This window comes from Anopheles coustani, chromosome 3 (assembly GCF_943734705.1).
Source record: "Anopheles coustani chromosome 3, idAnoCousDA_361_x.2, whole genome shotgun sequence".
In the NCBI taxonomy this organism is placed as follows: domain Eukaryota; kingdom Metazoa; phylum Arthropoda; class Insecta; order Diptera; family Culicidae; genus Anopheles; species Anopheles coustani.
In genome coordinates this window covers 89,534,478-89,551,399 of record NC_071288.1, presented here as the reverse complement: position 1 = coordinate 89,551,399, position 16,922 = coordinate 89,534,478, and the positions used below count along the sequence as shown (strand labels likewise).

The window sequence follows — 16,922 nt, the reverse complement described above, 5'->3', positions numbered from 1 at the left end:
ATTAGGAGTGTTTTGATTAGTTCTTTGAGGGAATGAACTTCGATTGCAGTAATCTGGTTTTTCGTTGAGGGTGCTTGAAAGCCACAATCCTGTGTTGCTTTGATGAATTGCCAACCATCAACTAATCAGAACAAAGCTCCTTATCTCAGGTAACTAAACATACCAACTTTCCGGAAGAGAAACATAAACACACTATGAACGATTGGTTACACTGCAAGAAACCTTTTACTCCACCATGTTCCATTTTGCTGTCGTACCATTCGGCTCTACTTTGATCATTCAGCATTCGCTACCGAAAAACAAATCGCAATTACGTTATTTGTGCCCGCAGAAAGCTAACGTCAGCTACTGAATGCCAAATAAATCCCTCCATTCTTGCTACCGTTTTCCCACTAGCTCCTACTCCATCCTAGTGGCTTTATCCACATGGCAAGCCAATAAATAGTCAAAGGGTATCGATTTTGGCAGCGTTCGGCTTCTACGATCGGATTACGGAATGTGACCTTACACGAGGGTGACCGTGGTGGTAAGGAGGAGGACGTAAAGTTCAGTCCGTCTTACGTTTCTATTTTCTTTTTGCACACTTGATCCACTCGCCGTGGACGGTGCGTATGCAAAAAGCCGGTTTTGTCCGATCCTCTACTACTTCCACCTTCCGTACACCTTACCAATTGACAAAGCTTGGGGCACAGTGACTACTTGCTTTCACCACCCATTAGGATGTGAAAAAGAAAGACAAAAAAAAATGAGTAGGAAACAAGCAAAGGTTATGAATAAATTTACCTAAAAAGGTTGAATGATTTGGCCCCCAATGTTAGAAGCAAAAAAATCACATTTATTTATGGATGCTGCCTCAAAAAACGATGCATCACTGTAGTTTCTAGTTGTTTTGATCTTTTCTTCGATTCCCTTATGGATCAATCCTTCCTTTTTACCGGCAAGATCTCACGTCCTCTCTCGCTTTCTCTCGGCTGTACAATCGACACAATTCGCTACACCTTTCCTTCGGCCGTTTCCCAGCATCCCTCCATCGACTGGCGGGTTTCCTGAACTCGTTTGTTTTGCTACCGCGATTTGTTTGATGGAGCAGCGGACTTACGAAAATACAACACAAGACGAAAGCAAGCAATGAAATATAAAAAAATCAACCGGCGCGCAAAACGGATGGCGCGAGAATGAAGCGGGATGTCTCCTCCGAATTGAGATTTTAAAACGCGAAACGAGCGTGAGATACCGCGATCGAGCGGCGTGAGTTACTGGTGCGACACTGATTTATTTGTTGAGTGAGCTGGTTGCGCATAGGGTGTGTTCTACTGCGTAAACCAAGTTTTTGAAACACCATTAAATGCCAATTCAGCATTAACGTTAGTTGGATGAATCCGAGTTCAATTAGTGCTTCGTAAAGAGGTACCATTTTGTTTTCACCAAACCGACTAAAGTTCCTACAACTCGCCTTCACCAAAGCTGCTCTGTTTAGCCCAGTTAATAAATGAATAGCGACTACGTGCGGTTTTAGAAAGGAAATTTAATTAATTTTCCTTCACGAGCTGCTTTGCGAAAATTCATCTCACCTCCCCGAAGGTGCTCCACGGCATCAGATCAGACCGCGTAAAACTCCATCGTTTCCACTTTTCCCTAGCGTAACTGCGTTTCATTTCACTTTTCATCATTCGCCCGCACAACCACGGTTCTCAGCTTCCCCCGCTTTTCCGTGCCCGATGTAGCTTTCTGACCGACGATTTTGCGAGAAGGTGGAAAATCAAATTCCCGATGCAAATTAAGGAATCGAGCGTTTCTGGTGCTCGTCGGTATACGCGCGCAAATTGCACGTCTCGACTTTGCAAATGCAATTTTCCTCCTCTTTCCCGACGAGCGGTACATTTTCTTTCTGACATCAGTTTGCATCTGTATATGTATGCGATTCCTGCAGCAAATTATCTTCAGATTGTGTGGAAAATGAAATTTATCGACCATGGATTGGAACAAGAAAAAAAAGTATATAGGAAATGCTTGAATTAAGTTAGTAAATAATTTGAAATGAAAACGTTATCAATCGCTTTCATTTTTTATACATCTTTGATAACATTCATTGAAAACTTGAAAATAATATAAATCAAAATTATTTTGGTTTTTCTAGAACATAGAAAAGAAAAATATTTTCACGGTCTTGCCTGGCGCGGTACGTCATAAGAGTTTGCTGGACATTCACCCAAAAGTTAGAAAAAAGCCAATTGATGGGGCAGAAAAATTAGGTACTCCAACAATCCCCCTCATATATCGAAACCAACCCACCGAGCGACAAAGTTTCCCCCAGGGAAAAGTTGAGTAGCAATTAATTTTGTTAATTTCATTTCCAAAAGCGACGACGAAAATTAAATTAAATGTCACCTCGAATAGATTTTTTACCTCATACTTTAACGCGTTTTTCATCATGAATTTAAAGTTCCACCGTTAAGCGTGACGGGTGAAAAAACAAAACGTAAACTTCTTGTCTCGCTGTCGCGGTTTTACCTTCGATGACGACCGGTTCCGGTACGCGGAAATGGAAAACTTTTTTGACTGCGAAATATCAAACTTTTAGCCAAACGGTTGCGGGAGGGCGATGGTGATCAGATGAAAAACGCCGTGATGGAAGGCAAAGAACGATAGCTGCTCTCGCTACCGCAATGGCAGCCAACTAACTTTTGTGTTTTTACTGGGAGACGGATTCCATTTACGAAGGGAAAGAAATACTAGCAAAGTGTAATTTGCTTGAACTTTGCATGACTCTAGGAAAATTCTTATATTTTTTAGTTTTGTTCCAATGTCTATTGATTTACGGAATCCTTATTTTTATTTAAATTGGTTTTCTACTATCGTTTATAACTCTTCTGTGATTGAACGGCATTTATCCACTTTTGAAAAAGATGACTATTCTCCATTTTTTAAATAAGACCATTTTTTGAGCAAAATTAGCAAAACCGAGCGGATGTTTGTGTTTTCACTTCAATGCATTGCGAACTTAATCGAAAACATCACAAAATGAATGTTTATCACCTTCATCAGCGTCGGCCGGGAAGCAACAGTTACTGCTTCTTTTTTTTCCATTAAATATAGCTCAAACAATGCTAATTTATGCATTAACCCCGCGCTCGAGCTCGAGCTCAACCGAGTTTCCGAGTGGCATGAGAAAACGCCGAACGCGATAAAAGGAGGATAAAAATATGGAAAAATATTTCATGCGGCAAAACTGCAACGGCGTCTCGCGATGCGCAGCATAATGAAGTGTTGAAAGGCAAGCCCTTTTCCAGCGTCGCTTTGCAGCTGCATTCACTGAGGGAAATACATTCAATATGTTGATCAAGCGAGCAATCAGTCGCGGGCGAAAGAATGGAAAGTAATATAAATGAGCATATAATAGGATTGAAATTGAGGAAAATATTTTACAACAATGCAAATCTGATGACAGTGCAGTAAAATGTCTCAAGTGGAAAATTAGTATAACAAATTGTGCATTTCCTTTCAAATGAGCAAATTCCACCACATTGACAAAAATGGATTGTTGTTCATTTGACAAACAATATGTTTTTTTTTTGCTATACAAAGAACAGATAATACATAACCAAAATAAAATATATGTTTAAGGAAGCATGAAAAGCTATTGAAAATAATTTAATTATTCAACATATATCATTGAGTGAGTTATCACGAGACCCCTGTTATAATCTGTTTGGAAAAATCAGCTACCTGTCAATAAGTCAATGAATCTTCTAATGAATCCTTTCCAATTCAGAATTTACCCCAGAAATAGGTCAACTGGACGAAAGAAACGATGATAACCAGATGTCAGCTGTCAGTTTCTTGGTTGAACGGAACGAAAAGATCCGTTCAGCCTTCATTTGTTCCGATGGTCAGAAAATCGGGTTCCATTCGGGAGTCCTTCTTCCAACCTGTCATCAAAGCCGTCACCTTCGATCGATTACGTCGTTTGGGGTTTCTCCAAGAGAAAATTTAACAATCGGTCAAGCGAATGCTTCCTCCGGGAAAGCTTCTTCAAAACTGACCAACGATAGCATATGGATGCGGTGTTCAACTTATCGTTCACCATCCTGCAGGGAGTATTAGATAAAGCCACTGTGGCGAACGAACCTAACGAACCCCCGGGAGCGAGTGAAAATAATCCCAGAAGATGGCCAAACAGTTTCACTCCATTAAAGCAATTTTTGAGTGAGGTTCTTTCTTTTCCGAAATGGCAACTCAGGAAAAAAAACTCCTCACAAAGGACATCGCTCAACGTAACCATTCATCACGAACGGGAAGGAGCAGCAGCCCAGCGAGGCGTGAAATTTCATCCTCATGCCCTCCAGGTCACCCGTCTTTCGGCGGAAAACACATCAAGCCCGACCGACGCCAGTTTTCACTTTCATCGAGTGCTTTTCTAGCGCTTGTTTGGAGTTGATAAATGAAACGAAAATGATTTTCCAGATACGGGTTTCACCGGGTCGGACATAAAGTGGGGTAAGGGGGAGGTGTTGCCAAATTAACGAACAGCAGTGTGTGAGAAGTGAGATGAGGCACGAGGAGTATGGTCGGGTCAACGTCCCATCATGAGAGGAAGGAGAACGAGAGCGGTCAGCTGATCGATGAGTTTATCCATTACTCTTCGATCAGCTGATAGCTCTCGATCGTAGCTGATAAGCGATCGGGGAACGTTGACCCGATCGACCCAAGAATGAGCGAGACGACAATAGGCGTAAGGAAACCTTCCTCGGCGGTGCCACGGAGAAAGTCTTTCTCTTTGGATTGTGCCACCGCCGAGGAAGACGACATAAATTTTAATACTCCGTTAAGATAAGAGTGTTCAAGATTTTTCGTCTGTAAAATAAATAGTTAAACCTTAGCATTATAAATTAGACTTAGCCTTTTTATATCCTAAGCTTTATAACTAAGACTAGGTTTTAACATCTGGTGCATTGGCCGAGAGCTCCCCCCAGTAAACGACTCAAGCCCATACACTTGTTTCTGGGGTCGAGTCGTTTACTCCTGGTCGAAGACCCGCCAAATAAACGAGCAGCTCTTTCTTGCCCTGCATACGCTAGCAGTTAAGAAGCGTGGAAAATTCGTACATCGTTCCCCAACGCGGTGTCTACCATCGCTTGCAAGAGAGGTCAGCAGCCAGTATGTGATCGATCGTCCGATAGTTCCGTTGAGCAAATTTATGAAGCTCGGGATGAATCCAACCGCGTAATCGTCACCTACGAATGTAGAGATTATTTGGCAAGAATTAAAGTTATTTTTGATTCGTGTGTAGCGACTGTTCACTAGATCACTATTTATTTTCGACGTCGCCCGCGGCCTTCCTCCATGTACCGCCATGTGCACCACTCGTCGATCGTGTGGCGCTGGAAGGCTGGTCCTTTCGCCACCTTTCGTTACGCTGAGCTGGTGTGCACCTCTTTTAATGATCACACTTTGACGCACACTTTGATCCCAATTGGCTTCAGATGTCAATTGTCCTTCTCGCTGCAATCTCGCGTCGTCTCTAACACCTTCCTGTCTCCGTGCCGCAATTCGCCTGTTCGACTGTTTTCGTTCTTTCTGCGACGGTTTCTTCAGTTTGTTCGACTGCTCTCGCGGTTTTACTGTCTGCTCTCTCTGGTCGTAAATACGCTGGGGCCGATCAGTCAAATATATCAACTTCTCGAGCGCCGGCTCCGGCGGTGGACTCGGTATAGAGCACGCATTCATGGCCGTTCGTCCAATTTTCTGTACAGCCTTGATGCCTGTACCTTCACTGCTGCTCTGTACCTGCTCTGCTGCCCGATTCTCCTGCCTATATCCGATGAGCTGTGGGTCGGTTTTCTTCGAGCCACTGTGTTGGCGATTCACTTCTTTCGGCGTGGAAATCGGAATGACACACGTATTCACCACCGCTCGTCTCGTCGCCGATAAGGTCGTGGCTGGTGCATCCTCGAATCCGTCAGCACGGTACTTCCAGTCCTTTTGCGCTAGCTCCCGCTCGGGTACCGAGATGGAGCACGCATTCCCCGCCGTTCGTCTCTTCGAACACGCATCCATAGCCGTTCTCCTCTCCTCCACCGTCGTCGCGTTAACATCCTGCACCTCCTGCCTTGCGTGGTTTGCCCTCTCAACTGGATCCCGCTGCACTATCACGCTACTCCCTGCCTCAACAGCTTCCGCCGTTCCTTCGTTCGACACAGGTATTTCATCCGACGCGGACTCTTCTTCACTCAGGAATGAGAGCATTAACGCCAGCTTTCTCTGTCTAATGCTACTAATTTGGTTTGCCGTTTCCAATTCTCGTTTAATTTGCTTCAGCTTTAAATCTTCTTCCCTTCGCTGTAGCTGGTCAGAAATTCTACGAAATCTTTCGTTTTCTTCTGCTAACTGCTGCAGTAGCTGTTGCCGAGCATTACTGCGCGAACTTACTGCTCTCGGTGGCTTAAAGATTGCGGACGAAAAGAAGTTCATTTCGTCACATGAACGTTTCGTGCTCGTCTTACTTCTCTCGGCCATATTGCTCGCACCTATCACACACCCAATTTATGCACTTTCACAGCACTGATCGCCTTTCTTTCGGGTGTGCTCTTACGAGTCTTTTTCTTACCGACAGCTCGTTCTGAGCTGCTTGCTGATTGCTCCTTCTGAGCCTGCACCCGCAATCGAGGAAATAAATTTTAAGATGTTAAAACCTAGTCTTAGTTATAAAGCTTAGGATAAAAAGGCTAAGTCTAATTTATAATGCTAAGGTTTAACTATTTATTTTACAGACGAAAAATCTTGAACACTCTTATCTTAACGGAGTATTAAAATTTATGTCGTCTTCCTCGGCGGTGGCACAATCCAAAGAGAAAGACTTTCTCCGTGGCACCGCCGAGGAAGGTTTCCTTACGCCTATTGTCGTCTCGCTCATTCTTGGGTCGATCGGGTCAACGTTCCCCGATCGCTTATCAGCTACGATCGAGAGCTATCAGCTGATCGAAGAGTAATGGATAAACTCATCGATCAGCTGACCGCTCTCGTTCTCCTTCCTCTCATGATGGGACGTTGACCCGACCATACTCCTCGTGCCTCATCTCACTTCTCACACACTGCTGTTCGTTAATTTGGCAACAGGGAGGTGTTGTTGAAAAGAAAAAGCTCCTTCTCTTTGCTTCTACTGCTTTCCTTAGACCTCCCCGAATTTTGGAGCGAACGAAATAAATGATGGAATCGGGGCCGGTCTTTTGTCCATCGAATGTTGTTTAATGATTTTTCAGCGCAGCATCAAAACTTGCTTCTTTCCATCATCCCTTCGCGGCGCTCGTCGAAAGCAAAACGGCGTTGATTCAATCGGCCAATCAATATGTTTACTTTCTCTTCGTCCCTTCGGGGGTGGTGAAGCGAAAACGAACCGTGAACCGTTAAACCCCCGCCACTTCTGGCTCGGAGAACCGCCGACCGCGGGCCTTCTAATGATCATCGGGAGACTTTAATGCGACCCGCAGGGCTGGAAGATCAACGGGAAGAAAGCAAAACCAGGCTCGAATGGACGCACTCTTCACGGTGGACAAATAAATCCATTCCTTGCTGGTTTGTGAAAACTGCTTCGGCCGCCCCACGGGGCTCCTTTAGAGGAAAAGAAAACACACAATCGATCGAGGAGTTTTCCCAACTCTTCGACACAGTTCTTTTTGTCAACCCACGTGCCCAAGCTTTCAGCTCTTTTCGGGGGGGGGATGGTTTTGTTTTTCGGAGATGATCAATTATTGATGAACTAACGAGCGGCGCCCATCGACAAATAAACCGTTGGTGAATTATTGATTTTCCCACCGCGGTCCGGAGGGTCAATTGGGGTCGGCAACGGCCAAAGCTGGCCGATCAAATCCGAAACAAAACCATAAGCCAGTCCCGGGCCCGTGGCGTGCAATCCTTTTTTCTCGGAAAGAAATCCCTCTTTGTTGGTTTTACTCTCCGTGCAGTTTGAGTTAAATTTTACGGTACCCAAATCGAAGTCCCCCGCTCGGTAGTTAGTCCTCGGTCAATGTTTTTGAATAATAAAAGGCATCCCGGTCGCAACAAACGAGAGAACGTAAGAGAAGAAAAACAAAACCGACCCTTTGTCAAGTCGATTTCGGTCGGGGAATTCGGTGATTGTCGTTTCGAGAGTTTAGTTTACAAAAGCGAATAATTTAAAACAAACCCCTCGGAAGGGTACACGGTTACGGATGCGGAGTAAACTGAAGCGGAAAAAGCTCCACCATTCGCTGAAACTAAGAAAAATCGAGTCATGGGAAAAACTCGTTAAAGATAAACATTATCAAACCGTTTTGAATCATTAAATTAAACATTTTAATACAATAAGAATTGATAAACTAAACACTGGAAGCAATACAACAAAAACATTTTAAAATAAATAAAATCTCCATTTCCGTTAAGTTAATAAATCCTAACTTCCAACCAAAAGTATGCTTGAAACTTTTCCCGATGCAAGTTTAACTTAATAAAATAAACTGTAAAATGACTAAGGAGTCAATTTAAAAACAAACTAACAAATTCTCATAATGTATCGGCAATCGATCTTCAAGAAACGGTTCACTATCATAAACAAATATTAAAAATACACAGTGCACGATTAAGCAAAAACACATTGGAAACATCTCAAGTAAGTTTCTCCTTCCATTAAGTAAACAAATCTTAAAATCTCACAAGATGGGAAAGGGTGCACTTACAGTTGAATTCAATCTTGTGTTTGCCTTCATTAACCCTCCGCTGTACAACGTGCGAACATGAGCATCAATATTTGAATTCGTATTTTTGTTGTTTTTAATCACTAAATTTAACACTTCAATACAATAAGAATCGATAAATTAAACAACGAAAGAAAGAAAAAAACATTATAAAACAAATAAAATCTCTATTTCCGTTTAGTTAATAAATCCTAACTTTCAACCAGAAGTATACTTAAAACTTTTCCCGATGCAAGTTAAATTCAGTAAATTAAACTGTAAAATGACTAAAACTTCGATAGGCTAACAAAAAACTTTTATAAGGTGTCAATTTAAAAACAAACTAACAATTTCTCATAATGTATCGACAAACGAACTTCAAGAAATGGTTCACTATCATAAACAAATATTAAAAATACACAGTGCACGATTAAGCAAAAACACATTGGAAACATCTCAAGTAAGTTTCTCCTTCCATTAAGTAAACAAATCTTAAAATCTCACAAGATGGGAAAGGGTGCACTTACAGTTGAATTCAATCTTGTGTTTGCCTTCATTAACCCTCCGCTGTACAACGTGCGAACATAAACATCAATATTTGAATTCGTATTGTTATTTTACAAATACCAAACGATGGGATATTTACGCTCCTTTTATTGATATCATTTAAATCAATCTCATCCACAGCCAATCCAAAGCTTACTGAACCTATCCCCAACCCCATAACAATAATCGTAAGCGAAACCCGTTCCACTGAAGGGTTAAATTCACTCGCATGCTAATATCCACTAATGAACTTTTCCCTCGCCGATATTACGGCCACATTGACTCGGCTCGTGGTCTTTACCGGGCGGGAGAAAAAGGCGGGAGGAAACGCGCAACGCCCTGCTTATGCAAACATTTTCCGTCGCAGTGGAAACCGGGACGGGAAGGTCGATAGTCGTGTTGCCATCGTGCGCATGTGGTTCTTAATTATCACTTTGCTTCGGTTATGCCCTTCTGTTTACCCAAAAGGGCTCAAAATATGTGGCGGGGAAGCATCGAGAAAGGGGGTCGCGCTTGTGACCGTACCTTAATTATTATTGTTATTCTTAATATTATTAATATTAGCACCATCAATTCCAGGCGCTACTGGCGGAACCGCACCGTCAGTACATTACCGCAACCGCCCGACGCTACCTTCCACCGTGTGGCGTCGATTTTCGAAGTCGTTGTAGCGCGATAAACATTATCGTTCGTTCGCCGAGCATTGATTACCATCGAAGCCTGAGCCGAACGAGTGCCATCAGCGTCAATCAGCAAACCCAGCGAGACAGTTTCCTGGGAAAATGGAAAATGCTCTCCTTGTGCGATTGAGTGGGAAAATATAAACACAACAATCAGAGGGGGCACACGTTCTTCGAGAGCAATCGATGCACGAGGAAGCTTTTGAGAGGGGTATTCATTTTATTTTTTCACCCCACTGTTGTCCCTTCTCTTATGTCAACGTCCTTTTCTTAGAAAATTGCCAAGTGACTAGTGCACACTTGATTTTCTGTTTGTCATCGTTGTTTCAACACTCGAAGATGATATCGCTCCCTGGTTTTTGGTGGCAAATTTTGATCGATTTTTGACGAACCTATCGTAAAACACGATGTTCTTTCACAAGGAAAACATCGTACCCAAGCTCCGCAATCGCAAGTAAGCACCCTCTCGACGGAAGTGAGCAAGCTTTTGTGATACTTGTGACATCCTTCCTATTAAGTCCCGCTTCCGACCAAAATCGGCTTGTTTATTTCGCAAACTTCCATCGATAACAGAGTTCCGGTATTTGGTGACATTTTCTGACATCATCAATTTCTCATTAACGGGAAAATGTGGGATGTGCCTTGGGAAAGGTTTGTTTCCTTCAACAGGAACAGTGGGAAAGGGCTTGGAAAACTATAGAAGTTTCCTTGCAATGAATTTTAAGTAAATTAAATAAAGCGTAAATTTACTGACAGTTCGATTTATTTACAATACAACCCAATGAGACGTGATAATAAACAAAATAAAAAGATAAGTACTGATAAACAATAAGTAAGAAAATGGTGAAAATATAAAGTCATGTAATCAAGGTGAAACAATACCCTGATATAAATATTTTAATCGTCTTCTTGGTTCTACCAAAGGACTCTCTATTCGTTTCTTGCAAAACTAAACAAGCAAGCTTTCTCATAAAAGTTGAAAATCGCCGCCCCAACACACATGAAAGAAAAGTCACATAATAAATTGTCCTTTTCAATAGCTCCGGCTGAGTAAAGCGGGTGCCAGAAACGGAAACAAAAGATCACAGGGATTGTGCCGTTTGAACTTTTCAGCTATTAATAACACGTTTATTAAAACTCTTTGCCGGCAGAGAGGGTTGCAGACCTCCTTCTCGGAGAGCACCAAGAAAGGAAGCTTCGAAGGTGGGAACGGAGAACGTTGTTGGGTTTATAAATAACTTCACGTTCCCGGGCAGAAAATGCAAACCCCAAACCAAACCACGTCTCCACCCGTCTTTGGCAGCACAGGAGAGCCCTTTCTTCGGACGCGAAACCCCTCTAAGGTTTCCTCAGGGAATTGCAAAAATCCTGGCAATCTATTTTCCCACCTCCCTCGCACTCCCCCCGCGGGGGGACTCACAACATCGAGCGCATGCAGCTGGCAACTCATTACAGAACTTAATCTGCAACCCCAACCAGCGTTCCTGCGTACTTTTTGAATTTATTTTTATTACGCTTCAATGTCATCCCGACCGGTCGGATGCATTCTACGCTGCAGCTTGCACGGGTAACGTTTTATGTTGATTAGCTTTTTCGCCATCTCCTGATTTTTAACCTCCACTCAGCTCAGAGAACTGCTTGTTGGCTCAATTTTCTTGACATTCGTGCTGCGTTAATGGCACCCCTGGTAGACCGAGAAGAGTCTTGTGGAGTCTTGTCATCGTACGTTGAGCGGTAACAAGATGTTTTCCCTCCACGCTCGAGTACACGACGATGCGGTTAAGCGATGTAGATCCTTAGAAGTAAGTACATCTTGTATAGAAAGATTCTTGTGATGTCTTCAGCACGTTGAAGTTGAGAAGTTGTTTTCTCTTCCAAGCAAGAATGTAGATTAAATACTTTAGTTTAGTTGTTCTCATATTATCTCATCATCTTTAAGCTTATTAATTGGGTTCCTATTACTGATGAGAATTCCAACTCTTTTTAGAGATTTGAATCAGAGTGAATAATCATCACGATGATTCGAATCTTTAAGTCACTCTTTTGTGATTTAAAACGTGTAAAATGATTTATTAATCTTCGAGGAGATTTGAATCCTTAACTGGGATTCGAATCCCAAAAGAATGAACGAGTGGGTAAAAGAGTCACTAGTCGCCATAGAGATTCGAATCCCAGTTGTGATTGGAATCCCAGTTGGAATCACTACATGGGATTCAAATCACAACTTGGGATTCGAATCACAACTTGGGATTCGAATCTCTATGGCGACTAGCGACTCTTTTACCAACTCGTTCATTCTTTTGGGATTCGAATCCCAGTTAAGAATTCAAATCAAAGGGAATCACAAAAACTATCTGTTAGGCTTTTAATCGTTCATTCAATATTAGGATTCGAATCACTCACTCATTCTCACTCAGAGAGCACATCACTAGTTCTTATGCGTCAAATTACTGTATTTTTTGTGTTCCTCTCTAAAAATTCAAGCCCATTAGCATCAGTACATTGCGTGTTACTTTTTTTTGAAATTATATATTTTTTCCTCTTCCATTAATTCACGAACCTTGCGGATTTAAACTAAACTTCTACAACTATCGAAAAATATTTAAGATCTTAAAAAGAGAGAATTTGAAATAATGTGCTGCATTTTGAACAAATACAGAACCAACCTTAAAACTATTCGCAAAATGAAACATTCTTCAGCTGTAATTTAATCCTGAAACCAAAATAAAGCTAATCAAGCGAATGATGAAGAAAAACCATGATACTCGGAGGCGGCTCCTTCGATGGCAAGCAAATTGAACTACTAAGCCTAATGATCTGCTGCCAGCGCCACGTGCTAGAGGTTTCACTTGGGTTCCAGATAAGATAATGACCTCGCTCGCTCCTTTCAACCGGGGCTGCCTCTCGAAAGTTCCATCGAAACTCGCTTGCCGGGCGAAGAAGGCGCTTCATTTCTCGGTCTAAAGTAACTAAAGCATCTTGAAAACAGCACCGTACAGGCCTCTAGGCTACCCACCATGAGAGGAATGTGGTAGAAAAGTGAGTAAAGGAGCGAGTCGGAGGGATGAACCAACATCATCTTAAGATAACGCCGGTTATAACCACCGGCGGTACTCAGCGCAAAACCATAAATCTTCCCCATAATCGATCAGATCTCCCTTAATCGATGGTCCTTACACGCCCTTCCGTCGACTCGAAGGCAGGATTTTCTCCCTCCGGTGCTTGGAAGGGCGAAAACTTTTGCCCACCACTTTTCTGCTGAGTCTCTGGCCATAATCTTTCAACTTATTTCAATTTTCCCTAGTCGCTCCCTTTGTCACTCCCGTCCACGTCCCTTCCGAGTGGCGTGCGTCCCTTCCAGAATGTCGCAACGGATACGGAGACGGCAGTCGGAATTAATCTCGATAGTGAATCAATGGAACCGGGTGGCCGAAGCGAATGCTTTCCCGTTTCGGGAGGCGAAGACAAACGATGTAAGGGATCGACGAGGACATCGTCTCTACCCTCGAGCTAGAATGAAGCCACGAACGAGAAGTTGCTTGCACCTCAAGCAGACGAGAAGGTTCTTTTTCCCAGCGAAAAACCCGGTGCCATTGAACATAAATTTACTTTTCTGCTTCACTTCACTCGAGCAGAGAATTTCACGCACCGCAACGTGAGACCGGTGCATGCCGGTGGAAAAGTAAAACCTTTCCTCGAAACAGTACCCGAAATTTCCATCCTCTCCAAGACGCCACGGACGCGCAAATGATTCCGGGAAAATGAAATGTTGAAGGCTTAGCGAAGGTCGGTCTCCGTCTTCGGGGAAAAAAGACCGGACTGCGGAAGTCAAACGATAGCCTCGAGTCGTCCGCAGAAGCCGGTTGGGAGATAGTTTTGCATCAGGGCAGAGTCCTCGAGTGGTTTTCAACCGGCACAAGCCCTCACGAAACCAACGTTAACGTTTCCGTCCGGGCTGTTTTCTTTGCTTCGGCGAAAAACTACTGCATAACAAATCGGCATGGACCAACGCCGCTCGAAAATGTGGTGCCACAAGATGAAAAGTTCCCGGCGAAAATCTGAAGGGTTTCCTAATTGTGCCTAAAAATGCAAGCAATCTTGTGCTTCCATCCGCCCGTCTTGCCATGACGACTTCTTGCCAAAAGTAATAGCCGAAGTTCAGTGGACTGCAAGGTGGAAAGAAGGCTCCATTCTTCGCTTCTCAAGCAAGGAAAGATGATGCAGAAAGCAACCGTAGACCGCCCGGTACTCGACGGTACGAAGGGAAAACTCAACCCGAAACCAACCTCAATGTTGATAGTCAACTAGGCTCAACAATGATGCACCATCGGAAGGGAGAAAGTTATGCAACCACCGGACCGGGGAAGATTATTAATGTAAGTTTCTTTATATACTCGTGCCGGTTGGTTGGTGGTACAGCAAAATTTATCTTTTCCAGCAGCACCGGAGAAATGATCAACCTTCTTTTCTTCGGGTGCATTATGAGACTCGATGGAAAAGTGGGCCGTCATGGTCGCATCCGCTTAGGGCCACTTATTTTTATCAACAAACAGCCTCGTCATCAGCAGCGCTTTTTGGTAGATTATTAATTTGAGAACTAAAGAGAGAAATTAGATTCTTGTTACCAACCGATGAAGGTTTTTACTTTATGTGCATAACTAGCTTATATTGCCCATTTTTTACCTTAACTAATACCAAATTTTATAAAACTTATCTTCGTCCCCATGTTGATTCAAGGTTAATTTTTATATAGTTTCCTAGCAACATGCTTTTTATAAATTACTTACCTGATAAAGCTTTTTTCTCCTCCTACCCCTGTTGGTGACAACCGATTCTGCAAGAAGTAAATTAAAACAATATATCAATAAATACGTAAAACGAAGCAAAATCTATACTTGTGGGAAATAAAAGTTAAGTATGTTGCCTACATTCTGGCGGATATCATTAGAATAGAGAAAAGGATTAACGAAAGGGGAATTAGAAACTAAGTCAAATGAATTATAAAGTAACGTGAATGAACTATATTTGATAGATTAATAAACAGTAGCAAACTGGAGCTCAAGGTGTAAGGTTTCAGCGACTAAATCAGTGAGGGAATAAGTAAATTGTTTAATGATCAATGCCCAATGAACTGGCAAACATCCACAAACGAACACTGATAAAGCTCGCTAAAACTTTTACGAAGTTAGTGCCTTCCGGATCGTTGGTCAAATCGAAAACATCGCATTTTATAATCGTGCATTCAGTCGAGTGAACACTCCGGATCGAAACAGTATACTTAATGTTCATATCGGCCTATTGGAAGTTATTTCACTTTTATCTTTCCATTTTAATCCAGTGCCTGAAGCTGCTAGGAACTTTTGCTTTTTGTCTGTTTATATTATTTTTTAGAACGTCCTTTATCTAATTTAATTTTTATTCCAAGGATTTCCTATTGAAATAATGTTTTTTAAACAAATTGAATACATTTTTATCTTTTCCTTCGATTTCACACCTACCGAAGCTGATTCTCGGCGGTGCCGTGTAGTCCTCATCGAACTCTAGCTCCGTTTTCACCAGATTCTCAATGTTGAGCTGACACTCCTGGGAAAGAAAAACACGATAAATATGACTCCCGTAAACAACTCTCTCTTTCACTCTCTCTCTCTCTCTTCGCCGATTAGCAAAAGAGACTGAAATCTCACCTCCATATTTTTAAAGTCCCACTTGCTGATGGATTTGCTCTTGCACAGCCGTATCCGGTCCCAGCATTTGCACTTCCGATTGACAATCTCGCAGCCGGGCTCGATCAGCAGCGTTTCCGGGCAGTCCAACCCTCCCGGCCGGTCACCGTCCTGGCTCGTTGGTGGTACGTCTGGAGAAAATAGAAGAAAGTGTTGCGAAACGTTGGTTAGCAATGGAAAAAGTTCTTCCGACAAGCAAACGAAAAACAAATCCTTCAGCAAAACAAACAAACTAACAACCAAGAACAGGAAAAATGTTGCTCGGTAGAGATGCAATACGGCATTTGCTAAATACCCTGTCCCTGGGAAAGCGCAGGAGGATTTATTTTCCAGACCATCCGAATAACTACTACCTGAAAAAAGCGGAACATCGAACCGACTTAATTGAGGCCCCCGAAGACATTTTCCCTTCGCAAACAAAGACTTTGCTTCGGAAGGAAACTGGTGTCCTTTCGCTTCAGTTCCAAACCCAAACAGTTGCACGACGATGTGCAACTATAACGAAAACACACAAAAGAAATATACCAACACGAGGAAAAAATATGCATAGAGCGCTAAGGAATCAATAAAACGGAAAATTTTAAAAAGTTGCTATCCTCAGAAAATGGCATTCCATTGTTTGCATGGTGGGTTGTCTCCAAAACGAAACGGAATGGTAAAAACAACTAACAAAAACAAATTCCTTCACGGAAGGGAAAAAGGTTCAATTGAATGCAATTCGATTTTGCTGCGAATCGAAGCAACTGGGGAAAAAGTTTATGCAAATTAGTTTGCTAATGTTTTGCATAGTTTCACAACGCTGGTCAACAAATTAATGCTGAAGGGAATAAAGAAAAATTCAGATGGTGAGAATAAATAATGAAAGTTTCATTTTGTGGTTGCAAATATCATATTCTTTTGAGTTGAAAGAAAAACCTAACAAAGGAGGTTTAATGTTTCTAAGACATATGCTCACATTTTTTCTACCTCTCGGTGCGTCTGATCATCAAATTAAACATGTTGACAGCTTTCGCTTCACTTGCAAAACAACCAAAAATTCTACCATATTTGCCTTGAGCCTACGTAATTTCTTAAGGTTGTTTATTTCCATTTGTGCCGATCGAATACCGGGCCAAAGCAAATATAACAACCCAAACTCACGGAGACAAATTTGAAGCTATTGTGGATGAATAAACAAATGAACTAACCACCCACAATCGGCGAAACGCCGGCTCCAGATTGTGTCCACAAACAATATTTCTTTTCCTATTTCCCTCGAAGGCAAA

At 42.4% G+C, this 16,922-nt stretch overlaps 1 protein-coding gene across 1 annotated transcript in view; it reads right to left on the bottom strand.

Annotated features, from left to right (window-relative positions):
- Positions 1 to 16,922, bottom strand: part of LOC131261401 (cysteine-rich motor neuron 1 protein) — a 157,850-nt gene that overhangs the window by 119,642 nt on the left and 21,286 nt on the right. The window contains exons 3-5 of the mRNA XM_058263429.1: positions 15,619 to 15,788; positions 15,433 to 15,517; positions 14,722 to 14,768 (exon numbers count right to left, since the gene is read on the bottom strand). Coding sequence (XP_058119412.1) covers positions 14,722 to 14,768; positions 15,433 to 15,517; positions 15,619 to 15,788 — 302 coding nt within the window. The remainder of the gene's footprint in view (positions 1 to 14,721; positions 14,769 to 15,432; positions 15,518 to 15,618; positions 15,789 to 16,922) is intronic.